Source organism: Mustela nivalis, assembly GCF_964662115.1.
Source record: "Mustela nivalis genome assembly, chromosome: X".
Classification (NCBI taxonomy): domain Eukaryota; kingdom Metazoa; phylum Chordata; class Mammalia; order Carnivora; family Mustelidae; genus Mustela; species Mustela nivalis.
The window spans coordinates 46,214,645-46,242,141 of record NC_139040.1 but is presented as its reverse complement, the minus strand read 5'-3'; the positions used below and the strand labels follow the sequence as shown (position 1 = coordinate 46,242,141).

At 44.3% G+C, this 27,497-nt stretch overlaps 1 protein-coding gene across 1 annotated transcript; it reads left to right on the top strand.

Moving 5' to 3' along the window:
• The first annotated feature begins 652 nt into the window (after nt 1–652).
• On the top strand, nt 653–25,560 carry SRPX2 (sushi repeat containing protein X-linked 2). Its single transcript, XM_082716883.1, has 11 exons — nt 653–998; nt 2,679–2,904; nt 7,362–7,442; nt 17,312–17,503; nt 19,693–19,869; nt 20,169–20,295; nt 20,445–20,566; nt 21,791–21,970; nt 22,151–22,284; nt 23,598–23,719; nt 25,030–25,560. Exons 2-11 carry the CDS (start codon nt 2,823–2,825, stop codon nt 25,208–25,210), a joined length of 1,398 nt encoding a protein of 465 aa, XP_082573009.1. The 5' UTR covers nt 653–998; nt 2,679–2,822; the 3' UTR covers nt 25,211–25,560.
• The last annotated feature ends 1,937 nt before the right edge of the window (nt 25,561–27,497 follow it).

Here is a 27,497-nt window from a genome sequence, read left to right as displayed (position 1 = left end):
ACACAGGGAAGAAACCCTTTCTACAACAGCTAAACAAAATTCTTCCACAATCACTGATTTTTCAAAGACAATGTCCACTCAGAGGAGGGAGAATGTAGGAAGCTGGTCTGCACTACGTTAGAGTACTCTCATTACCAGATACTGAAAAAGAAAGCTTGCTTAGTGAAGCATATCTCTCAATCAAAGGTCCCTGGTAAACAGCTCAGCAACAGCTACAACCTTGACATGCACAGATCATCGAGGTTTGCTTAAACAGCCTCCCACTAAGGTCTTTCTAAGCATGCTTTTCCTGTGCTCTTATTACAGGAAATCAGTCTTGAGCCTTCAGTCAAAAAGTGCATGGAAATTTTGGTAAACAACATAATCTTATCAAAAACTGAAGTCCATAGACGTTAGATCATCCATGAGAGGGTCTCCAAGTGTGTTTGACCCTGTGTATATGGATGGCGAGGCAACTCCGAGTTGAGAAGTGCTGAGGAGTTACTGGGGAAATCTCTGGGGAATGTCAAAGTCAGCTACAATCTGCCCCGCTCCTTGGATTTTTCGAAATTCCTTTTCATTCAATCCTGATGTCATGCTGAGTCATAAGAAGAAGGTTTCTTCAGTACCACCCCATCTCTGGAGGCCCTTCAGCCAGCCTCTGTTAGTCATCACTATACTCGCGGGCCCTGGGCCAGCACCATTCACACTTTCCCCCTGTTTTGTGGCAGAAGGACTGTGTGCCTCTAAGCTTTGTGTTCTTGCTCCCCTACCTCTCTACAACCCTTCTCCGAGGGAGGAATAGCTTATAGCTTTGGGGATAATATAGCTTTAAGGAAATTTTTGGCAGATGCGGATGTCCTCACATCTGGGCAGTGTTAACAGAATCCCGGAGGCCCGGACAGACCAAGAGCCACTCGTTCTAGGAATGTTAAAATAGAAGTTTTTCCGACTGATGTGAGGAGCAGAGAGGAAGGAGAAAAAGGAGAAAGAAAGAGAGCACAAAACATATAAAACAGGTAAGATCTGCTGCTTAATCCTTCATACTATATACTACCTCATTTCACAACTATGGGGGGTAATGAGACCCAGGACATGAGCAACATGGCTGGTGGGGGGAGGGTTCTTTTATGAAATTGGATCATATGCTGCTTGCCATCTGAGCTATGACCTGGCTGCAGATACAAGTCCCCACTACCTTCCCAGCCCCGCAGCAGTGGGGGTGGGGGTGGTGACTCCTAGAGTCTGGTTTTCAGTCTCAGTCTCAGATCCAGGGAGGAGGAAGACAGGGAAACCTTCACAGATGCAGAGCAGTGGGTCTCAAAAGGATAGCCCCTGCTCCAGAACCAAGGAATTGGATTGAGGATGCATCTGTGAGAGGGGCTGGTAATTAGTTTACCTAGTTGTTCATTTTCCTGAATCGCTCCTTTATCTCACTTTTCTTATGCTTTTGTTCCCTCTCTCTGCGTTTATCTCTTGCCTTCAACCCTGGAAAATTTTCTTTTCTTTCTAGCTTCCTTCCCACACCTTTCCATTTTCCTTGCCTCCCTAGCTTGTTCTCAATTTTTTTTTTTTTCTATCCTGCTTCCTTGCCAGTCTCTGGACAAAATCTGAAGCCAAGCAGCAATGAATTGGAAAATGAATTTCTGCCTTTCTTGGACTTCTCTTGTCCCTTTAGGACTCTGGCCAGAATCTGCCATCTTTTTGTTTCTCCTTTTCTGGAACTGACTCCTCCCCTAAGCATGACATTTCATTGAGAGCGTGTGGGCGAATGAGTGCTTGCTGAGAAGTTCAGTGGCCAGTTTATACTAATAGGCAGAAAGCTTAATACTGTCTTATATGAAGTATTTGCTTACTGGGAACCACAAAACTCATCCAATTAGAGTGAGGACAGGACAGGAAGTGAGAGGGCAACTGGAGCTTACTCACCCTCTCCTCACGTACCTCAGTAGGTTCTTCCCAACCTCACTGACTTCCTGCTGGCTCGGCAGAGTAAAACTAGAAGGTTAGGCTGGACTGGAAAGCCAAAAGCCACTAAGTCTCAAAACCCAAAGTCAAAAAAAAAAAAAAAAGCCAGGCCATAGTTAATACTTGAGAGATAGAGAAAGGAAACCTCTAGTCCTAATACAAAGTTGGGTATAATAATATCTAATATATATTTATTGCTTCCCTATGTGCCAGGCAATAATCTCTTCTGTAAGATAGATACTATTATTATTCCCATTTTATAGATGAGGAAATTGAGGCTCAGAGAAGTTAAGTTTTCAAGACCCCATAACTAATATGGCCAGAATTGGATACATATACAGATCTGTGTCACTCCAGATTTCAAGCTCTTAGTCCATACAAACTAATGCTTTCCCAGATTAGTGGGTAGGAAATACTAGTTAAATGGATGAAACCAACTGGTAGCTTTTCGATCACAGGATTTCCCTCTTGGTTCTATATGACTTTATGTTGGCCCTTTCCTGATCTTGATTCCTCCATGTCCCTCTTTATAACTTGGACAATGGAACATTTGCATCTGATCTCACTAGGATTAATTGAGAATTGATTGTTTTATGTCATCCCCTTCTTGGGAGGAAAAGGGGTCAGAAATGACAAATAGAGTCTTGTTATTGTTCAAGACGGAAGATCCTTACAAGGGGGACAATGTAACAAGCATTCAATAATTTAAAATTTTCTCTTCTTCCTCACAGATCCTGCATTTCTGCTACTTCTCACTTTTGGAAGTTCACTGATGGCTGATTTCTGAAAGATATTTTCCTTTTCCTTGGTGTTTCTGGCCACATATACCCATTTCTTATCTCCCTAACCTCCCCTCATCCCAACTCCTTTCAAAGATGGCTGGTCAACTAACCCAAAGAGGAGCTCTATCTCTCCTGCTCTTCCTCACTCCAGCAGTGACATCAACATGGTACGCAGGTAAGTTTTAGGACCTGTTGCCCATTACTTCCAAGGAAGGCAGGAACTAGACTAAGTCTTAGAAAAGGGAGAGTTAGACTGCAATAAGAGACACTTAAATTAAATGAAGAATTATTGTTTGCAACAACAAAGAAGGTTAATCACTGCAACTGGCTAACAAGGGAGGATTTTGAGGCAAACAAGAGATACTTGAAAACAGGCTGCATTGGCACAAACATGAGAGGGTTGGACAACATGGTTTTTGAGGCCATTATCTCACCTGCTTCTGCACTCAGCTTCCTTTCTCCCTCCCTCCTTCCCTCCCCACCTCAGTCTCTCCCTCCCTCTCTCTCCCCCAGACCTCACTTATAGAACAAGATTTTTTTTTAATTTTTTATTTTTTATAAACATATAATATATTTTTAGCCCCCAGGGTACAGGTATGTGAATCGCCAGGTTTACACACTTCACAGCACTCACCAAAGCACATACCCTCCCCAATGTCCATAATCCCACCCCCCTTCTCCCAACCCCCCTCCCCCCAGCAACCCTCAGTTTGTTTTGTGAGATTAAGAGTCACTTATGGTTTGTCTCCCTCCCAATCCCATCTTGTATCATTTATTGTTCTGGCTTATTCCTTACTTCAGAAGGTATAGAGTTTTCTAGATTCCTGAATGTGTCATCCTTTGCCCCTAAAAACATAGGGAGCTGAAGAGAACAGACTCAGTGAGGAGAGGGAAAGGGGGAGGGGGAGAAGTGAAGGAAGGATAATGAGGTGGCAGACAGAGGTTTTTGTTGGGGCCCAAATGGCATTCCAAGTGCTAAGAATATTCTGTGGCCTACAGTGTCTGCCCTCATGGGGGCTGGGAGGAGTAGGGGAAGGAATCAGACTCAACCAACAGAGTAAGGAAAATATCCAGAGATGAGTAAATAACAAACTTCTTCAATCACATCCACAGTCTCTGCAGCTGAAATTTTCCACATGCCCTTAGCTCCTGGTGGAGGCTTTTGGCAGCAGCTCTGTTTGTCTGGAACAGCTGCATCAAACTTTCAAACAAATATGCGAACTTCTTCCCCTCTTTGGCTTAACTGGGCTTTGTAGGGGGTGAAGCACAAGGGCTGACATTGAGATGAAGAAATTCAAGTCAAGCCCTTGGCAGAGTACACACTGTTTGGGGTTAAAGGACCCCCCAAGTCTCCAGGAGATAATACGTGCAGCTGTCCTCGCCAATCTCCCCCTAGCTTCAGTTCAAGTATGTAAGATGGAAATCAGCCAAAGACCAGAGGACTAGGGAGTGGAGATTAGATGGCTAGAAGCCCAATTTGGGACACCTGTAAGAAAACTCATGGAGTACAAGGACCTTTACCTTTTCCAGAGTGGAGGCCTGAGCTATTGGAGTCTTGGGGACAGAGCAGTTTAAAACAAACAAACAAACAAAAAACTTAGACTTATTTGAGACTTTCAAAGGGCTGTTTGCAAAGCGGGCACTCTCCTCTTCCACAACAATCGTGAGGCTCCTTCTGAGGAGCCCAGGTTGGTGAGGTCTCTGACAGCCCTACAAACCTACTCACTTGGCCTTCTTCTGTTCTTAGGAGGCTTCATGATGAGAGAAATTCAGAAACTTTTTGATAATCCTCCCCTACATTGCTAGCTCGGCTGTCGAAGCTTGCTGTACTCATTTGTTCATTCATTCATTCAACAGCTATCTATTGACCACTCTATGTTCATTCAATGTTGTTTATTTAAAACCTAGAGTTTTGTCCTCCAATAGGAATGACACAAGGAAAGCAGCCAAGTATGGATTCAGGGTTATTCAGAAAAAGGATCCAGGCATAATCAGCAGGGGTTGGGAAAGGTTAAGAATATTAATGAAGTGAATAGTGGGTTATAAAGTGTGGATTGGCATATCTGTGCAGTTCAGGAAGTAAGACTATATTCGTGGCTGTAAGCCAAGCATCAGTGTGAATCTTAAAATAGTTTCCAACTATTGGTTACGTTTCCCACCATATCTTTGTGAAGGGCAGTACTTAGAGGTTCTGACAGTACTATGGAATTTGGAAAGACCCAGTAAAAGACCACACAGTAATCTCTGATTGATGGAAAGGAACTGAGGAATGCTGCCCAAACCTTTCTTCCCCAGTGCTGAAAAGGGTTAAGCAGATAGAACAATGTCGGGAGTGTGTCCCTCTATTTTCTTATCTCTCATCTCAGTATCTTAACACTGGCAAAATAAAATACCCCAAGACAAGGCAAAGAGAGGGAAATGGAAAGGCTTCAAGTGGTAAGGGGGCCTAAGCCCATTCCCATCACAATGCAAAGTTGGCCCTGGTCTAGCTACCTCTGCACCCTGCTGGAGACTGTAATTATCTGACTGAATCTTCCCCTCAGCTTGCCCACATCCCCTGTAATTCTGGAATGATCCAAATGGCTTTGTGGCCTTTGATCCCACACATAGAGCAAAAAGGATGGATTGCAAGAAAGATTTTGGGGCTTTTTTTTTTTTCCTCTGCTGGATATTGTGTAACGTGTTCTCTTACTGCCATCTTTAGTGGAGTATCTGAGTTCGGTATCAGGGGATCAAACCACCCTGGCCTTGGCCAGAAGGCCCACTCTACTCTTTCTAGCTGGGAGAACTTGGGCTGCTCCCTTAACTTCTCCAAGCCTGTTTCTTCATCTGTATATCAGAGAACAATAGGAATGTCTACGTAACTGAAATGTTAGGGTGACATAATACAATAACATATGTAATGGACTGAACACAGAGTACAAGGATGTGCTGAGTAAGGAAGTGCCCAGTGATGTGAGCAGTGGTGTTGCTCCTGCTGTTGTTGCTGCTACTGCTCTCAAGCCATAGGCTTCTAACACTCTTGTTTGCTCTTCTGTAAACAGATGCTTCCTCCCTGCTGGGCATTCCTTCACAAGCAAACTGGGGAACAAGAGTGCTGGGCCTAATCCTTTAGGGAATCCCACACATCTGGTCTCCTGTTTACAGAAGCTGTAAGGCTCTGAGGCGAATACTAAACTGAAACAGCTGACAAGGATTCATTGCCTCACAAAGAACCCTCCCATGTGGGAAGAGAGAGAGCAAGGGAAAGGAGGCCTAAGGAGAAACAAAGGAAAGCCAAGAAAAAAAACGAACTGGGAAAACAGAAAAAAATAATAATAATAAAGGGAAAGAAAAAAAATGAACTCTTTCCTCTGGAATGAGGGCAAACCAATGAAGACATGATTTCATAAGGCAAACTTTCAGTTTGATTCATTCCCTTGTTCATCAGGTTGGAATGGTTTCCCTGCACCCTCTATCCCCCAGTCTGGGCTTGTGCAAATGGAGGAGCGTCATCATCTAGCCCTCTGCTCCACCCTTTCGCGCAGCACCCCCCCCCTGCCCGCCCCGCACCCGTGCCTCCTCCTCTAGAGGCAGACAAGCTTGTGGTCTGAGTGTTTACAGGGGCCAAAGGACTCCAGCACTAAAACCCAGCCCTATCCTGAAAGCATACCCTCTCCTGGAAATGAGGAATTGCTTTCTGACTCCGGCATGGCTGGCTGCTGTATTCCTGGGCATGCGAAAGGGCTCAGAGAGGCTGGAAAGAAAGCTTCCGGAAACTTCATTCTGGGAAGGACTAAGTTGTATTCCAATTAGTTTGTATTCATGACTGATTTCCTGCCGTCTGGTGGAACACACTGTTTAGTCTCCCAGACAGCCGCAGACCTGCCTCCACCAGGGACTGGGCCACTTAACAGAATGGGGCTGGATTGGGAATGTTCTCCTAGCTCAGCAGCTCCCTGCTAAAGCTTCTGCTGATTAGAGGAACAGGACATTTCTCCAAAGGACTCTGCTTTCTTTTTGCTCCAAACTAGGACAAACTGCTGGAGACAAGAAACTACACTCATTCCCTCTTGCCTTTTGAACCCTCCTTCTGTTTGTCATGCTACCCCTGGCAATGACAACCAAATGGCAAAAAGGTGGTGCTCTATGGGCTAGTGGGAGATTGAGGAATTGTTTCTCTCTGAGGAATATGAGCAGGCCTGTCACTAGTGGGAAGACTCTTACTCAGATTATTTTTCTCCTCGTACCTGGAACAACAGGCCATCTTCAGAGTTTGGTCATCAGTATCTCACCAAGACCCTGTGTGTTGCATCAAAGAAATTGGTCTGTTATAGTCTCCACTGGTAAGACTGATGGATAGTCAAGAAGTTCATTTTTTTTCTTTTGAATGGAAGTTTCTTGTGCTACCTGTAAGTCACTCCCCACCCCCCGAACATGAGCTCTCCTTCTATGCACCTGGGATGTTGAGATTTATGTACAATAGTTCTGCTGCCTTACAAGGCAAAATTTTCCCCACTAAATATCCAGCTGCTGACTCCCTCATGGAGTGCCATGTCCTCAGGAAGGAACCAAGTTGGATAGGGGGAAAGGTTGGGAAGGACTTGAGCAAGATTTTAGTGTGTCATCTTGGTATTTTCTTCCTCCTTCTAGGTTCAGGCTACTACCCAGATGAAAGCTACAATGAAGTATATGCTGAAGAGGTCCCACGGGCCCCTGCCCTAGACTACCGAGGTAAACCTCCCTATTTCTCAGGCCTAGACCCTCCCTGAAGCACCCTCACCCAGCTTTGCTCACATGTACCAAACAAAACTGCTGCTCAGGGAATCAGTGGCTGTGATTTCCAATCATGAACTTGGTTACTGACTTGCTGTATGACCTTAACTTTTTAGCACTAAGGTTACCCATCTATTATTAATCATTAAGTATTGACTGAATACCTACTGTATGCCTAATCCTGTGCAGGGTAAGCCTGTGGATGATTCAACATCTAAGGTAAGGTTTTGTCCTCCTCAAGGAGCTTACCTTTTTCTGGGGGCTGGGTGGGAGTGGGGGATGGGTGAGAGGGCAATAAAATTAGCACATGTAGGGCAAGTAAGTGTGAAACTATGTGGCAGCAGTAAATGCAATAAGAATTAAGAAAAAGAAGTCAGGGGAAGAATCATGAAAGATGATGTTTAAGTTAGGCCTTGAATGGTGTGTGAATTTTGAGAACTAGAGAAAGGAGGGGAAGGCATTCAGTGAAGCAGTTGGCCACAGATAGAGAGGTAAGAACAAAACAGAGGAAGGAGCTAAGAAGAAACCAGTCTGACTGAAGGAGATGGGATGTGGAGGAAGTAGGGGAAAATAAAGTTGAGTATAAAAAGTAAGACAAAATTAGGAAAGGCTCCATGATCTAAGGACCTCTCTTAGGTCAGGCAGGAGAACTATCTGTGAAGAATGCTGAATAGGGAGAGACTCCTACATTAGAAAGCAAGTTAGACCAGGTGATATCTAGTATCTCTTCCATTTCTAAGATTCTTTGTTTCTATGCTATGCAAGCCAGGCAGAAGAGTTTAGCTGTTGTACTTGGAGTTATAAGGAGCTGTCATATGTCTTTGCACAGGGGGTGGCATGGTAATGATAATTTCAGAATATCAACCTTGTTATTGTGTACAGAAGTAGGGGTTCAAGAAGGGGAGATCCTGGGTCAGGGAGACTCTTCATTACATGAATCAGTAATTGTAACATTGGTCAGAGATGATTGAGGGTAGTGGCTAAGAAATGGAGAGTAAGGATGAACCCCAGAGATGTTTCAAAGAAAGAGATAACAAGATTTGATTCAGATGTGATGTACCAAGAGGCTAAGAAACAAACAGATACCTGAAAGCATCTATTCTGAATACCTGGGAGAACTGTAAGACCCCTCTCAGAAAGACAAAGTTAGAAAGGAAAATTAGTTTGGGGAAGGTACCCTATAAGCAGTGGGAAGTAGGAAGATGGAACTTAGATGGATGAGCTGTCTGCGAGACCAGAGGGCCAAAAGTCAGAGCCTCAGAGGACATTTACAGATGTGAGTAGGAGAAGAGAAACCAACAAGGGAAAAAGAGATAGTTAGAAGTCAGCCCTGTAGAAGGAGATCCAGGTAGAAGTTATCATATTACAGAAGCCACATGAGAAGAGAGTTTTAAGGAAAGGGAAAAGAATGAGGTATCTACTGTGTCAAATATTGCAGAGAAAAACTGAGTGTATTTCAAACATTATACTTGGCAAGAAGAAAGTAAATGGTAGGAAAACTACTTGGAGCTAGTTTCTCAAGAAATGATCAGAGCTTTGGGTTTCTCTATGCTTCTTTCTAGCTACCTTCTGCCTATCTTCTTGCTGCCAAATGGTCCACACCCACTGCTTTGTTGCCTTTGCTTCCACTAACTCCTAAACTCTGTGAGGTCTGTTTCCCACTCACCCACAAATACCATGCAGAAACAACATTCCTTGAAGATCACAATTCTTTCCAATGCCTAGATCATATGGCCCTTTCTGAAACTTCAATCTCTCTAGTCTCTTGGCAGCAATGAGCAAAACCCTCTCTTCTTACCATCCCCCACCCCCACATACTTGGGCTCCATGCCATTTCACTCTTCTGGTCATAGCTCAAGCCAAGAAAGGAGATAGGCTCTCTAGAGGTGACAAGAGACAATGAGGCATGGATCTGAACTTTATACAACCCTGACATGTCTCCTGAGTACCCAGATAAGATCTTCAACGGCTACTGGAAACTTCCATCTAAAGTTATCTAAAACTAAATTCTTTCATCTTCCCTGAAAAAGGCTCAACCACTGACCTTCCTGCTTTGAATAATAATTCCATTGTTCTTAAAAAAAAAAAAAAGACTCAATGGCATTTTTGTTTGTTTCAAGTTTTTATTTAAATTCCAGTTAGTTGGGGTGTCTGGGTAGCTCAGTCAGTTAAGCCTCTCTTTTTATTTTTTGTTTAAGATTTTATTTATTTATTTGACAGAGAGAGATCACAAGTAGACGGAGAGGCAGGCAGAGAGAGAGAGAGAGAGGGAAGCAGGCTCCCTGCCGAGCAGAGAGCCTGATGCGGGACTCGATCCCAGGACCCTGAGATCATGACCTGAGCCGAAGGCAGCGGCTTAACCCACTGAGCCACCCAGGCGCCCCTCTTTTTATTTTTTTAATTTATTTAAAGATTTTATTTATTTATTTGATGGAGAGATAGCACAAGTAGGCAGAGCAGCAGGCAGAGGAAGAGGGAGAAGCAGCCTCTCCACTGAGCAGGAAGCCCAATGCAGAACTCCATCCCAGGACCTGGGATCATAACCTGAGCCGAAGGCAGATGTTTGACTGACTGAGCCATCTAGTGCCTCTAAGCATCCAACTCTTGATTTCAGCTCAGGTCATGATCTCAGGGTCATGAGTTTAAGCCCCACATTGGGCTCCACACTGGGCATGGAGCCTGCTTAAGATTCTCTCTCTCCCTGTCACTCTGCCCCTACCTGCCCCCGACTCGTGCTCTCTCTCTCTCTCTCAAAAAATAAAATAAAATAAATTCCAGTTATTTAACATATTGTGTAATATCAGATCCAAGAGTAGAATTCAGTGACTCCTCACTAATATACAACACTCAGTGCTCATCACAAGTGCCCTTCTTTTTTTTTCTTTTTAAAAATTTATTTATTATTTTAAAGAGAGCATGCATGCAAGTGGAAAGGACAGAGGGAGAGGGACAGAGAATCTCAAGCAGATCCATAGTGAGCACGGAACCGGATGAAGGGCTAGATCCCTCAACCGTGAGATGATGACCTGAGCTGAAACCAAGAGTCACACTTAACTGACTATACCATCCAGGTGTCCCACAGCAAGTGCCCCTCATACCACCCATCACCCATTTAACTGAACCCCCCCCCCCGCCCACCTCCTCTCTGGCAACTCTCATTTTGTTCTCTATAGTTAAGAGGTTTTTTTTGTTGTGCCTCTTTCTTTCCCCCCCAAAATTATTTGTTTCATTTCTTAAATTCCACATATGAGTGCAATCGTGTGGTATTTGTCTTTCTCTGAATGAGTTATTTCCCGTAGCATAATACACTCTAGCTCCACCCACATTGTTGCAAACGGCAAGATTTCATTCTTTTTTGATGGCTGAATACTATTCCATTGTAAATACACACCACAACTTCTTTATCCACTTGTCAGCTGATGGACATTTGGGCTCTTTCCATAATTTGGCTATTGTAAATAATGCAGCTATAAACATCAAGGTACATGTGTCCCTTTAAATTAGTATTTTTATATCCTTTGGGCAAATACCTAGTATGCACCTGCTGGATCACAGGATAGTTCTATTTTTAATTTTTTGAGGAACCTCCATACTGTTTTCCAGAGTGGCTCTGCCAGTTTGCATTCCCACAAACACTGTAAGAGGTTTCCCCTTTCTCCATCAATGGCATTTTTAATAGTCTCTTTTCCTCATCACTTCTCACCATTCACCAAGAACTATCATTTCTTTATTACTCCATGGGATTAAAACTTTTATTACCTCACACAGGGATAATGACAATTGCCTCCTAACTGGATTCTCAGATTCATGTTTTTCCCTTCCCCAAACCTAGTGGCCTGCTATGACCACTTTTTTTTCCCCCTTAATCCACTTAGCTTGTGGTACCCACTGGTACTATTTCTAACAGAATTTGGCCTCAGTCTAGCTGCCCAGACTGGGAATTCATTACCCTTTTTCCCCACATGAAACCTATGCTTCAGCCAGATTAGTAGAACTCTACTCTGGTCCCTGATGGCTTTAGCCCACACTGAGCTTTCCCTCATCCATTCCCTCATTTCCTTGCACTCATTTATTCAATAAATATCTTCTGAGTACCTACTATGTACTTCCTCTGAAATAAATATTTATTGTGCGGACCACTCATTTGGCATTCATTACGTGCTGCCCCTTGGGTTTGCTCTTTTGTTACCCTCAACAAAATAATTACCTGTTAACAAAAGAAGCCATGTGTGATACCCCTGTAGAGCTATGTAAAAAATAGTGCTCGAGAAATGTTTGCTAACTGATTGGCATCCTGGGAACAGAACCCAGATTGTAGTTGAAGGGGAAAAGCAACAAACAGGGGTCTGGCAGCCCTAAGATTAATATTAACCTGCATCATTGGTTATTTTTAAATGTCATAAAGCTCCTTAGAAAAATGTAAGTGACATGGTGGCCTTTGGCCTTGGGGTCAAGTGTCTCATGGCTTTTTCTGGAACTTAATCTCAGGACATAAAACTGAGTGAGGTTATCACTATTGAGCAGCTTGGGCATGGCTGGGAAAATACAACCCAAGATCCCAGCCTCACTTGTAAGGTCTTTGCGTTTTCACACTGGCTCTGCAATTGTAGTGAGTGGGACTTTCTGTTAAAAAAAAAAAAAATCTGGCAGCAACGTCTTGTTGCTTGAAGCAAAATGAGCAGGCAGCTCACACCCAGACACTGATTTAGGAAATATTCCCAGGGCTAGATATATTTTACACAGGCAATTTCATATGGTTCTTAGAACAGCCTTAGGAAACCGGTTTAGTATCCCTATTTTACAGAACAGGAAACTTAGCTCAGAGAAGGTAAATTTAGAGTGCAGCAGAGCTCAGAGGTGGCAGAGTGGGAATCGAGACCCAGGTGGGTCTGTCGGACTCCAAAACTGCGCTCATCCCATCTCTTTCATCATAACATAACCCATCATTTTAAAAAAATGAAGATTACAAAAAGGAGCAGAGTTAACTAGTAAAAACCAGATCATGATTTTAGAGCCAGCTGACCATGTAGTTTGGTGCCACTTTGGCTAATCCTGAACTTTCTTTCATTCCCTTATCCCGCCTCTTAGTGTGGAGTCAGAAACCCTTGTCTGAAGGTTACTGCCCATTCTCCAGGGGCACCGCTTTTCCAGTATATTGCTTCAGCCCTAGACAAAGTGGTAACTCTGCCTGGGTAATCTCAAGATAATCACAGATGAGGCTTTTTCACCTCTGTTGTCAGCACTTTGTTTTCTTCTAATCCCCAAAAAGAGATAGGCAGACAGCTGCACAGAGAAGAGGACATGGGTCTGAGTTTCAAGTCCCAGCTCCTCTACCTGCCAGCAATTTCACCCTGGACCAACACATATTGTGTGCCAGCTGTTGTGCTGTGTATTTTATTAATGTTATTCCATTTAAATAAATTGTATGCATGCTATGTCGTGATATGGAATGGTCTCTGAAACACATTGTTAAGTTTATTTTTAAAAGCATTGGTGGGAACAGTAGCGTAACGCACTACTCTATGTGTTAAAAGGAAGGGGGTAGGGACTCCTAGGCGGCTCAGTCGGTTAAGCGTCTGCCTTCAGCTCAGTTCATGATCCCAGAGTCCTGGGACTGAGCTCTCCCTTGGGCTCCCTGCTCAGCGGAGAGTCTGTTTCTCCCTCTCCTTCTGCCCCTACTCCTGCTCATGCCCTCGCTCACTCACTCTCTCAAATAAATAACTTTTTTTCCCCAAAATTTAAGGGGGGGTAAAAAGAATCTAGAACAATATATGCTTTATATGCATAAAGAAACAACAGTGGTTTTTTATGGGGGGACTAAGTGGGAGTAGACTTGGGAGCAGGGTTGGGAGGGAGACTTTTCACTATGTAAGTTTTTATACTTTTTGTGTTTCAAATCATGTGACTATATTATCTATTCAAAAACATAAATATATACTTCCAAATAGCAGCCTAATGCACTGTAGCGGCAGATATTGTGATTAGAAAAAAAAGATAGGCTTTAGAGCCAGACAAAGCTTGGGTTCGAATCCCAGCTCTGCCTGATACTTGCCGAGGGACTCCAACAAGTTACTTCCCCATCTGCAAAACAGGGATGAACACCTATCTAACTCACAGGGCTGTTGCAAATTGTATGAAATGATGGATGTGAAAATAAAAAAAAATATGTGTGCATTGTGCCCAGCACATGGTAGCTACTCAGTAATGGCTAACACGTTTCCTACCGGACATTTTTGCCATGCAATTTTTAGCCTCATCCTTAGTTTTAGTTTCCCATCAGCATTCTTTGGGTACAGTTGTTGAACTGATTGTAAATTTCCACAACCATACTGTCATGTCTCCTATATGTATGTCTTACATTTAATCCACATCAGCAGCCTGAAAGGCACTGTCACGTGCCTCACTTCCATGTCGTGTGCCCACCATTTACCTTGCTCTACCAGTCTGGTGACTCTATCCAAAAAGGAAATGAGGTCCGTCTGGAATTACTTGCTCTTCAGGGCACCTGGAGATAACCACTTTTCTTTCTAACTGCTCAGAAGCCTATGTTTAAATATTCTAGAACCCGGGGCGCCTGGGTGGCTCAGTGGGTTAAGCCTCTGCCTTCGGCCCAGGTCATGATCCCAGGGTCCTGGGATCAAGCCCCGCATCGGGCTCTCTGCTCAGCAGGAAGCCTGCTTCCCTTCCTCTCTCTCTGCCTGCTTCTCTGTCTACTTGTGATCTCTGTCTGTCAAATAAATAAATAAAATCTTTAAAAAAATATATACTAGAACCCGCTGCTGTCAGCCCCATCGGCCTCACCAGGCTATGGTTCCCAGAGGTTGCCTTCCTCCTTCAGGGTCTAATGTACAACACTGTGACCATAGTGAATAATAATACTGTGTTGTGTACTTGAAATTTGCTAGGAGACTGCATCTTCAGGGTGGTCACTATGAAAAAAAATGGTAACTGAAATTATGGATGTGTTCATCAACTTGATTGCAGGGATCATTTCACAATGTATATGTATATTAAAACAGCATGTCATATACCTTAATATATATATATCATTTTATTTGTCGATTGCACCCTTAATAAAACTGGGTGAAAACAAAATTGGGGTCATGTTTTTGCTCTTTTCCAGCCCTCCCATGTGTTTTCTTTATGCTAAGAATCCTCTGGGCCAGCAAATGTGAACTTACTTGCAATAAGGAGGCCCTCTTTTACCATCTCAGCGTTTATCCTGAACTTTGTAGTTCCCTTTATTGAGCTTGCTGGTTCCATTCATTGCAATCTGGTGTGTATTTTCCTTGGCAGAATACAGGCGAGCAAGAGAACGGGAGTGATTGTTGGGGTCCCGGCCTCCCATGTGGAGTAGTTGTGTGGTGACATAATCAACAGCTCTGGAATTATAGTGCTGAAGATACTTGCTGTAATTTGGAGACGGGGTCCCCAGATGGCAGTCGTGTATCACAGGCCTGGGCTCAAAACTAGCACTGGAAGCCACAAGCGTGTTGTTGTTGAGGATAGTTTTTCCACACTGTCATCTGTCTTCATTCACCAGCTGCTCTCAGGCAGATGTTCCTGGCCTGTCTCTGTTCCTTTAACTCCCGATGTGCTTTTGTTTAATGCCCTTCCCCTCTTTTTTTGTCCCAGGATTCGGGAACCAAATGAGCTCTTCCAGGGCTTTAGCCTTCCCAACCCCAGGCTAAAAGATCTGTGTAATCCTAATGTATGCCTCCCTAGGCATGTGGCCGTCTGCCTGTTTAGATGTGCTCCTTTAAAATCTGAACCCACTGGGGGCACTAGGGTGGCTCAGTTGCTTAAGCAGCTGCCTTAGGCTCCGGTCATGATCCCAGGATGTTGGAATGGAGTCCTGCATCAGGTTCCATCCCTGCTCAGCATGGAGCCTGCTTCACCCTCTGCCTGCTGCTTCTCCTGCTTGGGCTCGCTCTCTCTCTCCACTCTCTCTATTTCTCTCTGGCAAAATAAATAAATAAAACCTTTTTAAAAATGTGAACCCACTGAAGAGTCATTTATTTTGTGTAACCAATGAGGCATCTTTCTAATGTCTTTATAATTTAAGGGCTTCTTTTATCTTTCGTGCTCAGTACCGAACTGGGATCTCACTTTCATTCCTAAGCAGCCTTCTTTGGTATCACATTCCCTTCCTCTCTCTAATTTATATATTTGTGTTTTGTTTTGTTTTGTTTTTTTAGTCATTTTAAATTTACATACCGTAAAATTCATTCTTTTTGGGGTACAGTTCTATGAATTTCAAAGAATGCATATAGTCAGGTAACCACCACCATGGTTCCATCAGCTCAAAAACTTGCCCAGGGCTACCCCTTCGAAGTTATCCGCAACCTTCTCTCCTGATCTCTGGCAACCACTGATCTGTCCCTGTATTTTTGCCTAAGCCAGAATGTCATATAAATGGAATCTTACGGTACGCAGACTTTTTTTTTTTTTTTTTTTTTTTTTTTTTTGTATGCAGACTTTTGAACCCAGCTTCTTTTGCTTCGCAACCTGCCTTGGCAAGTCATCTTTGTAGTCCTGTGCGTCAGACCTTCCTTCTTTTACAGATAAACCAGTCCGTTTAACCATTCGGCAACAAGACATCTGAGTTGTTTCCAGCTTTTGTTAAGGATGAACTGAGATATTTTAAACATTTGAAAACAGCATTTTGTATGAACACAGGTTTTTTTTTAAGATCTTATTTCTTTATTTGAGTGAGAGTGAGAGAGAGAGAGCACGAGCAGGGGGAGCAGCAGAAGGAGAGGGAGAAGCAGGCTCTCCACTGAGCAGAGAGCCCGATGTGGGGCTTGATTCCAGGACCCCGGGATCATGACCTGAGCCAAAGGCAGACGTGTAACTGACTGAGCCACCCAGGTGCCCCCTCAGGTTTTCATTTCACCTGACTAAATACATAACGTGGACTTGTAGAGGTACACAGCAAGTGTGTATTCATCTTTATAAGAAAATACCAAAATATTTTCCAAAGTCGCAGTATCATTTTGTATTTGCCCTTGCAGCGTGTGGGAGTTCCAGTTTCTCTCCATCTCCACCAACACTTGATGTATTTTTTTTTTAATTTAGACATCCTAATGGGTGTATAATGGTGTCTTGTGGTGGTTTTAATTTGCATTTCTCTACGGACTAATGATGCTGTATATCTTTTCATGTACTTATTTGCTTATCAGTATATCCTCTTCAGTGACATGTCTGTTCATGTTTTCTACCCTTGTTCTAACTGGATTTTTTACTGTTGAGTTTTGAGAGTTCTTTTTATAATCTAGCTACTAGTCCTATGTCAGTTATCTCAAATAATGCAAATATTTTCTCCCAGTTTGTGTTTTTTCCTGTCTATTACAGTGCTTTTGACAGAACACAAGTTTTTAGTTTTGACAAGGTTAAATTTTGTGGATTTTTCTTCTATGAATTGAGTTCTTGGTGTCATGTCTAAGATGTCTTTGCCTAGTTCTAGATTCCAGACATTTTCTCCTATGTTTTTTTTCTCAAAGTTTTATAATTTTATTTTTTACAATTAAGTCCATGATCCACTTTGAGTTAACTTTTGTATAAGTTATAAGACTTAGGCCGAAGTTTTGTTTCATTTTGTTTGCCTATAGAAGTTCAATTACTCCAGCGCCATTTGTCCAAAAGGCTGGCTTTCCTCCATTGAGTTGCTTTTGCGCCTTTGTCAAAAATCATTTTGACAAACAGACCTATTGGATCTATTTCCTGGCTTTCTATCCTGTTCCACTGATCGATGTGTCTATCTTTTCACCAATACCATACTGCCTTGATGACTGGACCTCAGTCTTACTTTTTTTCTATTGCTACAGTCCCCCGGTGGTGTTATACATTGAATATCCAGGATGGAGAAGCCACATGCTACTCTCCAAGGGGAGGAAATTATCACAGCAGCCTGGGAACTCGTTGTGAGCTCTCCTGCGACCGGGGCTTTCGACTGATCGGACGAAGGTCGGTGCAATGCCTGCCAAGCCGCCGTTGGTCTGGAACTGCCTACTGCAGGCGTAAGTGCTGTGTGTGCACGTACGGACATGTGTATGCGGGGGAGGTCAGCCAGCCAGTCAGCCACTTGAGGGTATATGTTCTTGGAAATGTCACTATGCCCTCTGTAGAATGCAAACTGAGAATTTTCCACAGGTGCCCTGCAGGCCCTTTCCCCATCTTAACATTCTAGTTCATTTTCTCTCCCTGTGGTTATTGCCCAAGCAATATGGACAGTTAAGTAAAAACCAGCCCTTCTGACGCAGAGGGTCCAGGAGTACATATAAAGTTTAGGACTAGGGCCTAGAGTAAACCTGGGCCTTTCTCTGGAGCTCTCAAGGATGTGTGTGGTCTCGGACTCTTTCTTACTCGAGGTGAACTGTTACACTTTCTTCCCTAAGGCCTTAGAAGGCCTTGGCAGTGAAGGTATGAGACATCAGCTATCCTTCATTTTCTTCTGAAAGTCAAGAAGAATCCCTAAGGCTAGAATGTGGAAATACTAATACACACAGTCTAAATCATGTCCCCCTCAGCTCCCAAATCCCTACCTCTTATTCAAGCTCCACAATGTACCCACGTTTAGCCACTGAACTTTGTCTATCCGTATGTCCATCGCTGAATACCATTTGTAGAACCACCACGGGTGGAGGACCCTGCATTGGTCTCTTCAAGAGCTTGCTCAGTTCCTTGGTTACTCCCAGACTGCTTATCGACAAATGGGGTAGAAACACAAATGTGTGCGCATGAATGCAGTGTAAGTGGATGTATGGCAGTGAGCATTTAGAGAGAGATGGCATTGGTCAGAGAAGATGCTGTGGAAAAATGGGGAGGCTTGATAGCCAGAAAGAAAGAAGCCATCACACACCTTTAGGTGATTGTAAGTAATTTGGCTTTGGACATATACCCATTCATTTCCAAAATGAACTTGAGTTGGGCTTACAAAATTAAAACGATATGCCTATAAGTGAACATAAAATTAGTTAAAAGAATGGAGACACCCATGTTTCCAGGTGCTTGGAATGAGTTAATTACTATGTTTGAACCCTGAATCTGGCTTTGTCCTTCCCCATTAGAGAGAAAAGGGCAAACACCTTGTGTCATTTTCACTGTCATATAATACTAGGAATACAAATTTATCCGAAAAAACAAACCTTTGTCCTTTGCCCTGATTTCAAGAAAGTCATTCTTCCATAGGTCTTTAAATAGAGGTTATTAGAAAACATAAAAGGCACTCATCTTCAATTCTTGTTTGGCCAAGAAGCCAAACGAACATAGATTACATAGAATTTTTATTCAAAGCTCCAATAACCGAACATATGCAGAGTTAGAACTTAGATAACCTAAAGTGTAACTTGCCTACTTCTCTCAAGTATTAGGTATCTCAAACTAAACTAAGGCAAACTCATAGTCAGGCTCACAAGCAATTCAGAGTCAGTCTACACTTTTAGCACAGGTGGTGTCTAAAGCCCAAGGATTCCTCTTTAATCAAATACCACCAAGTCTGGCCCTCCAGGCACTGGTGTGACCTGTATTCTCACCCAGATGTAAGATGAACCTGCTTCCACATGAAAGTGAGCCTCATCTCTTCTCAGCGGTGAGCCTGCTCCTCCTCCCTTCTCTACCTGCCTCTCTGCCTACTTGTGATCTCTGTCAAATAAATAAAATCTTTAAAAAAAAAAAGTGAGCCTCAGCTGAGGGGTGCTCTTGTAACCGCAAAATTATACTCAAAGGGGAGCTTGGCATTTGCTAAAGAGCATCTAGGATTTGAGGAACTAGTTCGGAAAACAGCTACTGAGGCCTTAAATGAATCCAGAGGTTTATATGCATTGTCTCTTTTAACCTGCACAATAATCCTGTGGAATATCTGTATTTTACTGGTGAAAGAACTGAGGCACAGAGAGAGATAAGGTAATTTGCTTGAGTCACAGAGCTAGTAAGAGGTGGAGCTGGGATCCAAACCTGGGTGGATTCCAAAGTTCATGCACTTTAACAAGTAATTCACTTCTTCAAGATACCCCCGACCTCCAAGAGTATTGCTGTGTTTTATATGAAAATTAAAAGGCAGCTGTGCACAAGAATGTAAGGACAGTTTGGGGTAGGGTTTTTTATACTTTCTGCTGCCTCTGATATGTTTATGCCTGTGCTAGATGCCCAGGCATCACCTCCAGGTAGTCCCACAGGCCACTGAGCTTGCCACTTGGTTCTCCCTTAGAGATGAGATGCCACGTGCTGCCATTCATCACTAGTGGCACTTATACCTGCACGAATGGGGTGCTTCTTGACTCCCGCTGTGACTACAGCTGTGCCAGTGGCTACCACTTGGAAGGTGATCGCAGCCGAATCTGCATGGAAGATGGGCGATGGAGTGGAGGCGATCCCGTATGTGTAGGTAAATGGTGGTCGCTTCCATGTGTCCTGCGGCAAAGAGCCACCCTGGCATTATAGCCACAGGTGATGGGGAATTCTCACCACAGAGGCATTGCTGCTTGCTGTGAGGGTGGCACGCTGGGCACAAGCTCAACAAAGCGGTCACTTCCCCTGGTGCTGGGCTTCCTCTCCCAGTTGCACTGAGCGTCTTGAACCGCGGTGTGTCTCTTACCTACCCAGTGGGGAGGTATTGCTTCTATGGGTTCCCTCCAGGGAAGGTAGGGGGCCCACGAGTTAGCACTTGATTTCTGATGCTGATAGACCTAGATCCGCCCAAGATCCGTTGTCCCCACTCACGGGAGAAGATGGCAGAGCCAGAGAAACTGACAGCTCGGGTATATTGGGATCCACCCTTGGTGAAAGATTCTGCTGATGGTACCATCACCAGGTGAGGAACGGATTCCCCTTACACCTCCCAGTGGTTTCTTGGGCTGCCCACACTGCACTTCACAGGCTGATGCCACCGTGATGATGTGCCCCAGACCCCAGTTCTAAGAGTCTGTTTTCTCAATGGCTCTCTTACCTGGTCCCATGCAGGGTGACACTTCGGGGCCCTGAGCCTGGCTCTCACTTTCCCGAAGGAGAACATGTGATTCGATATACTGCCTACGATCGAGCCTATAACCGAGCCAGCTGCAAGTTCATTGTGAAAGTACAAGGTCAGAAAGAAGTCTTCCATCTCTACATTGTTCATTATTCCTGCTCCACCCTGACCCTCTCCATGCCCACCACAACTCTTTCCCCTCTGTGCCTGAAACAGATGACTCTTTGATATTGGGAGAGGGAAAAAAACAAGTTCATTTATACAGGTTCATTCAGGAAGCTGCATTACATGTGTATACACACTTCAGAAACCCTGATTGCCCCGTAAGACTGTCTCATTCTAAATCTCGATAAAATTCATGAGGATACTCTGTATTTATTTCTTTTCTTAGTCTTCTAATCATCAAATCTAATGAGCCTTCATTCTCAGTCTTTGACCTCTGCTGAGTGCTCATCATTGAATATTTTGGAAATAAATATACAAGGGGGAAAGAATCTATTGCCCCATCATCCAGAGGCAATTATTATTAATCTTTTGGGATTTTCTTCCCAGTCTTTTATCTACATAAACTTAAAAAAATAGATAGTTGAGCTCATACTGTACACCCAATCTTAGATCCCCTTTTTCACTTTCATTACAACACAGGTAGTTTTCTCATGCTTTTTAAAAATTCTTCAGAAATATTTTTAATGAGAACATATTAACCTACTTCTTTTTTAAAAAAGATTTTATTTATTTATTTGAGATATAATGAGAGTGAGAGAGACAGAAAGCACAAGCACAGGGAGCAGCAGGCCAAGGGAGAAGCAAACTCCCTGCCAAGCAGGCAGCCAGATGCGGGGCTCGATCCCAGGACTCCGGGATCATGACCTGAGCTGAAGGCAGGTGCTTAACCAACTGAGCCACTCAGGTGCCCCTATTAACCTACTTCTAAGAATATATTTTGACTTGCTTAACACTTCTACCACTGATGGATATTCAAGTCTTTTCCAATTTATTATTGATATTAAAAATTAATTACATAAGATGGTCATCTTTGTGCAGGGTGTCTATAGGGTCTGAAAACAAACTTTTGTTTTTACAGATGGATATTCTTTTTTATGATAATGTGTATACTCCCCTGCACCTCCAGATTTTATGAACACCTTTGTGTGCATTTCAGCTTTAATTCCTTAGGAGGGAAATTCTGGCCCCACCCTTGGCCACTGAAAACACAGAGAAGCTATTCATTCTGATCCTCCTCAGTCTCCTGATCTAGAAAACACAGCATGGGCACCCTCTTAACCTTTTGTTCCTAAAAGAGATACCATAGACCCTAACGTGAACCCCTTCCTGACAGTGAGACGCTGCCCAACTCTAAAACCACCACAGCATGGCTACCTCACCTGCACCTCGGCAGGGGACAACTATGGTGCCACCTGTGAATATCACTGTGATGGAGGTTATGAACGCCAAGGAACCCCCTCCCGGGTCTGCCAGTCCAGCCGCCAGTGGTCAGGATCACCACCCATCTGTGCCCGTGAGTGAAAGCAGAGGGGTGAGCAGGGTGGACATACTGATCAGGGCTACTTTGGAGGAGGAAAGGCAGAAACAACCAAAAAGAGTTAACTTGAAAGACTGCAACTCCTCAAGGTGTTGTTACCTATGCTGGAATGAAGGAAAGGCTGTACTCTGAACTGACCATATGCTCTTGTCCTAGCTATGAAGATTAATGTCAATGTCAACTCTGCTGCTGGCCTTCTGGATCAGTTCTATGAGAAACAGCGACTCCTCATCATCTCAGCTCCTGATCCCTCCAACCGATATTATAAAATGCAGATCTCAATGCTGCAGGTGAGACCCACCTCCTAATTAGGGCTTAGCTCCTTTACTTACCCCCTAAGCCCACTCCATTACTAAGCGTTACCTAGCCAAAGCCATTTGTGCAGTAGTGAGAAGTAGATAAGACACAATAGATATGCTCATTGGGTCTTATAAAAAGGTTCTTGAAGAGAATTCATGGAGTACTAATGGGACCAAGAGACCCAAGAGAAACAGCTCTCAGGGGCTGGGACCAAGAGAAACAGCTCTGAGGAGCTACAAGAGTCTAGACACCCAGGTAAGAGAAGATGCTGTTTAGGCAGGGATTTCTAAAGGTTAAATCTTAGAAGTTGTTAAGTCAATATTCAGAGGCTCATGATGGCAGCAGCTCTATCAAAGGGATGATCCTGGGTGTCCATACCAAAACCAACCTAATGCCTCCAGCAATCTCTCCCCACCCCCACAAAAGGGCAGACAAAGACAACACCTCAGCTTGAACAGAAAGCAAGAGCAGGAACAGGAAGCAGCCAGTAAGGACAGTGATTCTGAGGTTCAGGACTAGAGGAGTAGCCCAAAGATTAAATAAGGGGTTGGGTGCCCCAGAGTGTTCACTGTTGTTTTAAACCTTGCTCTGGGTAACTGACTCAAAGGTGACCCTGCAAGACAAAGAGCCAGGATAGGGTTATAGGGTGTCCTGCCCAGTGTGAGGAAGGCAACAAAAGGTAATGAAAAGGGCACCAGCCCTACTTCGGAGAACTGTTGGAGACTGAGAGAAGGCCATGGCTATGTAGCCTAGTGGTAAGGAGCATACACTTGGGCAGGCACTATCAGCCCTCAGTCTGAGTCTTGGCTCAGCATCTTACTGTCATGCAAATTTGGGCAAGTTACTGTGTCCCCTACAGAACAGGAATGATACCACCTCGTTAGGGGTGTTGTAAGGATTCACTGATTTCTGCAAAGCATTAGGTATTTGTGTTCAATAAACAATAGCCATTATAATCACATCACCACAGCCATCTGTTAAGAGCCCATGTTGGTTGGGGAAAGCCAGTACAGTACTCAACAAGGAGAGATTATGTTCCTGCAATGTATCAATTACATTTAGCTTTTCTACACCGCATGGTGTGACAGGTTTGGTACATTTCACTGGGACAAAAGAAATACTGTTAGGGCAAATGCATTGGGAATGATAGAGGAAAGAGACAGTTGAACCCCATGGGATGATGGTTGGGGGAGAAGCCCCTCCTTTCCTATACTGCTTCAGGGTGGTCCCAGGAAAAATCAGCTAAGTAGCCTTGGGTTTGAGTCTAAGGACCTATTCCATCAAACCTTCGCTTCTCTCCCAGCAATCCACCTGTGGACTGGACCAGCGCCATGTGACCATCATTGAACTGGTGGGGCGGCCACCTCAGGAGGTGGGGCGCATCCGGGAGCAACAGCTGTCAGCCAACATCATCGAGGAGCTCAGGTCCAGGCTGGAGGCCACAGGGAAGGGGAAGGGACAGAAACCTTGGGCAGGACACTGGCAATGGGAGGGTTGGGGGAGAAGCAACAGACACTACCCTCTTGAGGCATGTCTTGTGTTTGAACTCTTTGGATGCGATAGATAAAACCAGAGAATATCTGGTAGAATATCAAAATCAAATGGGGAGAGGAGAGAGTGTAAAACACTGATGACCAGGCTCCACTGAAACTACCTCAGGACTGTGCTTTTATTTATTATTTTTTTTTTAAAAAGACGCTATTTATTTGACACAGAGAGACTGCGAAAGAGGGAACACAAGCAGGGGGAGCAGCAGGCAGAGAGAGAGGGAGAAGTAGGCTTCCCGCCAAGCAGGGAGCCTGACGCAGGGCTCAATCCCAGCACCCTGGGATCATGACCCGAGCCGAAGGCAGACATTAATGACTGAGCCACCCAGGTGACCCAGAAGGGTGCTTTCATAAGGCACCCCAGGTGACTCTGAATCATAGCCAGGGCTGAGATACAGACCCAAACATGACTCAGAGAAGCCTCTGATTCTGTTGTCTCATGGCCTCATCTCTTTGTCTTCAGTCTTGAAAGGAGCAAAAGGCATCTTTTTAGGCACTAAAATCTGAATCACACACCTCTGGACCCTGGGTGAAGAGAAGACTATTGGGGACAGGTGGTAGAAATGGACTTTTCTCATCATCTATCCATTATCACCCCTCCGATGCCTGCATGTACACTCAGTGCCAATAAAGCTATCATTGCTTGCTGTTCTCTATAAATGATACATGCCTCTCAGGCTATTGCAGTGTGGACAGAAAGATTCAGTCCCAGGTAGGGGAGAGCCTGGGAAACACACAGAGGAAGGAGACTGCAAACTTGCATCTCCAAATAGAAGAGCTGACCAGGTAATATTAACCAATCTCAGGGCTGCCATGTATGGTTGTGCCAGTTATGCCCACCCCAACTCTAGAAAACTCTAGGCGCATCATAGTACATATGACTGGTGCTCCCCGGAGTTATTCTGTGCAGCTCACAGAGTATATGTGATAGTCCTGCTTAAAGGGGCCTATGAGGGAAGCATAGCCTGACAGTTGCTCCATCTGGGGTAAGGAAGGGTGGTGTAGCAGAGTTAGATGCAAAGGAACAGCAAGACTAGGGTCGGAACAGAGAAAAAACAAAGGAGCTTGAGGTAGGAGACAGGGTGGGGACAAGAGATCAGGTAGAGAATGGATTATTCCATGGGTAGATGATGGTGGGATGAAGCCCAGACAAGGTCTTACTTACACCTTGTGGACTCCTCTCTCTAGGCAATTTCAGCGCCTCACTCCCTCCTACTTCAACATGGTATTGATTGACAAGCAGGGAATTGACCGGGAACGCTACATGGAACCTGTCACCCCCGAGGAAATCTTCACATTTATTGATGACTACCTATTGAGCAACGAGGAGCTGATCCAGCGCCAGGAGCAAAGGGACATGTGCGAGTGAACTTGAGCCAGGGCACGGATGGAGGTCAAGAGAAAACTCTCCTAGTTGGCCGAAACTGGGGTCTGATAAAAGGCAGAGATGGTTCCCCGCGGTTCTAGGTATAGGACTCTGAGGTGGGTGAGATTCACCAATTCTGGGACATTCCCAGGGCCCTTTGTGGAGCTGTGTAATAGTTTCCCTAAGCAAGTCTCTGCTTTAAGTAGCACTGGAGGAACATACGAAGCTAGGCAGGGACTGAGGACAGGTCCTGGGCAATGGGCTGGGGGTGAAAGTCTTCTTTTCGCAATCTGGTCTCCTGCGCTACTCTCCAAAGTCTTCCAAGATAAGTAAACTCTCAATTCTTACACCAACTGGCTGTGTTTGAAATGGTTCCTCTACCCGGAGATGACAGCAGAGGGCAGCAAATCACAACAGATAAGCAGGACATGTAAGTAAGCAAGTGTAGGGGGATTTTCCCCTACAGGTGAGCTGTATCATTGGAGGCACTGGGTGGGAGCTTCAAGATCTTGAGCTTGTCCTTTGCTCTTTTAGGGGATTGGCTTACAAATGTGATGTTAACCATTGCTTCATGTAAAAATAAGGAAAATGTGGCCATGGGGGGCCGCTGAGGAAGATGGATCAGGCCAGAGCAGAATGTTTGGTCCTGGCCCCTCTAGCTCGCTCATAGGCAAAAATCTCTTCTTACTGAGCCTCCAGTTCCCCAGCAAAAGGCAGCCAGGGCTGTCCCTTCCTCAGGGAAGCCCTCAGCTCATGATCTAGGCAACCTGTAAACCATCACTCCAACCCTCTGTAGAACTAGTGGAGAAGGAAAAAAAAAAAAAAGATTCAGCTTCATGTATTATTCAGATCCTTTTTTAAAAAAAAGATTTTTATTTATTTATTTGACAGAGAAAGAAACAAGGAGAGAGGGAACGCAAGCAGGGTGAGTGGGAGAGGGAGAAGCAAGCTTCCTGCTGAGCAGGGAGCCCAATGTGGGGCTCCGATCCCAGCAACCCTGGGATCATGACCTGAGCCGAAGGCAGATGCTTAATGACTGAGCCACCCAGTCGCCCTACTCAGATCCTTAAAAAAGAAATATGAAAGAGAGAGAGAGAGAGAGAACATAAGCAGCAGGGAGCAGCAGAGGGAGAGGGAGATGAGGGGCTCGATCCCAAGACCCCAGAATCATGACCTAAGCCAAAGGCAGATGCCCAACAGATCCCTTTTAAGAGGTGAGCAGACAGCAGGTAAGAGTTGCCACAACCCCAAATCAAGCTTTAAGATCCAGGCCTGAAAGTAAATTTGAGGCTGGGCCATTTTGAAATGCAGCAACACTTTACAGTGTGTCCTTATTTGAGAAAAGATATCCTTCCCGTGCTGCTGAGAACCTTCTTCTTTTTTCCCCCCTTCTTTGTAAATTTTATTTTATTTATTTTTTATTAACATATAATGTATGAGAACTTTCTTTTTAACTCTCATGGAACCCAGGTTCATTTCTCCTTCGGCTTTGCCTAGGGGTCCCCAGTAGAAAATTACAGGGGAGAAGAAAGCAAGTTGAGTGGAGAGGCAGAGCTAATGCTTGAATCCTCACTATGTACTGAGTGCCATTCTAAACACTCTATCCACCGACTTGGAATCTTTACAAGAACCTTCTCAAGCAGGTCCTGTGATTAGTCCCATTTCACAGATGATGAAATTGAGGCTGAGAGCAGTTAGGCAACTTGCCTGAGATCAGACAGCTAGTAAGTGCAAGCTGGGATTTAAACACCAGCAGGCTGGCTCCGGAGTCCATGTTCTTAAATATTATGCTGTACTGTCCTTGCCTTTTTGACTTGTCATTTCAAGACAGCTGACTGCTCCAAGCAAAGATAAGGGTTTCAACTTCTCTAAGTAATCCTACTCAGCACAAGACTTGGGAGTGGACCCAGGAGGAAAGAGGAAACTGGGAGCTCTCAACCCAAGAAAATCCACTCTCCAAAGAAGAGGAATGGGATAAAAATCATGAGCCCAGAACAGAGAGGGTAGTAGTGAGTCAGAAAGAAGTTCTTCCCACTGTAGGCTTAGTGGAAATCTCCTTTGTAAAATGCAAAATAAAAAGTGAGGCAGTGGCTGAGTGGACCAGGACATGAAGTGAATGATCAAACTTGGAGCAAAAAAAGTCCCTTCTCCCTCTTCCCTCCAGGGAAGTACAGGAGCTTGGAAAGTCAAAAGACAAGTTATGGGCAGAAGACAAAATACAATGAGCTAATGTGGGAAATCTCCGGTCAGACTAGGTCTATGGTTCCAAAGGCAAAGATTGCACATTAGT

What these genes read in the sequence shown, in the direction of transcription:
- SRPX2 (XM_082716883.1), top strand. Translation starts at nt 2,823, where the DNA reads ATGGCTGGTCAACTAACCCAAAGAGGAGCTCTATCTCTCCTGCTCTTC. An exon ending in TGGAACTGCCTACTGCAGGC is followed by an intron (nt 17,504 to 19,692) that starts GTAAGTGCTGTG and finishes GTTCTCCCTTAG; the next exon opens with AGATGAGATGCCACGTGCTG. An exon ending in AACATCATCGAGGAGCTCAG is followed by an intron (nt 23,720 to 25,029) that starts GTCCAGGCTGGA and finishes TCCTCTCTCTAG; the next exon opens with GCAATTTCAGCGCCTCACTC.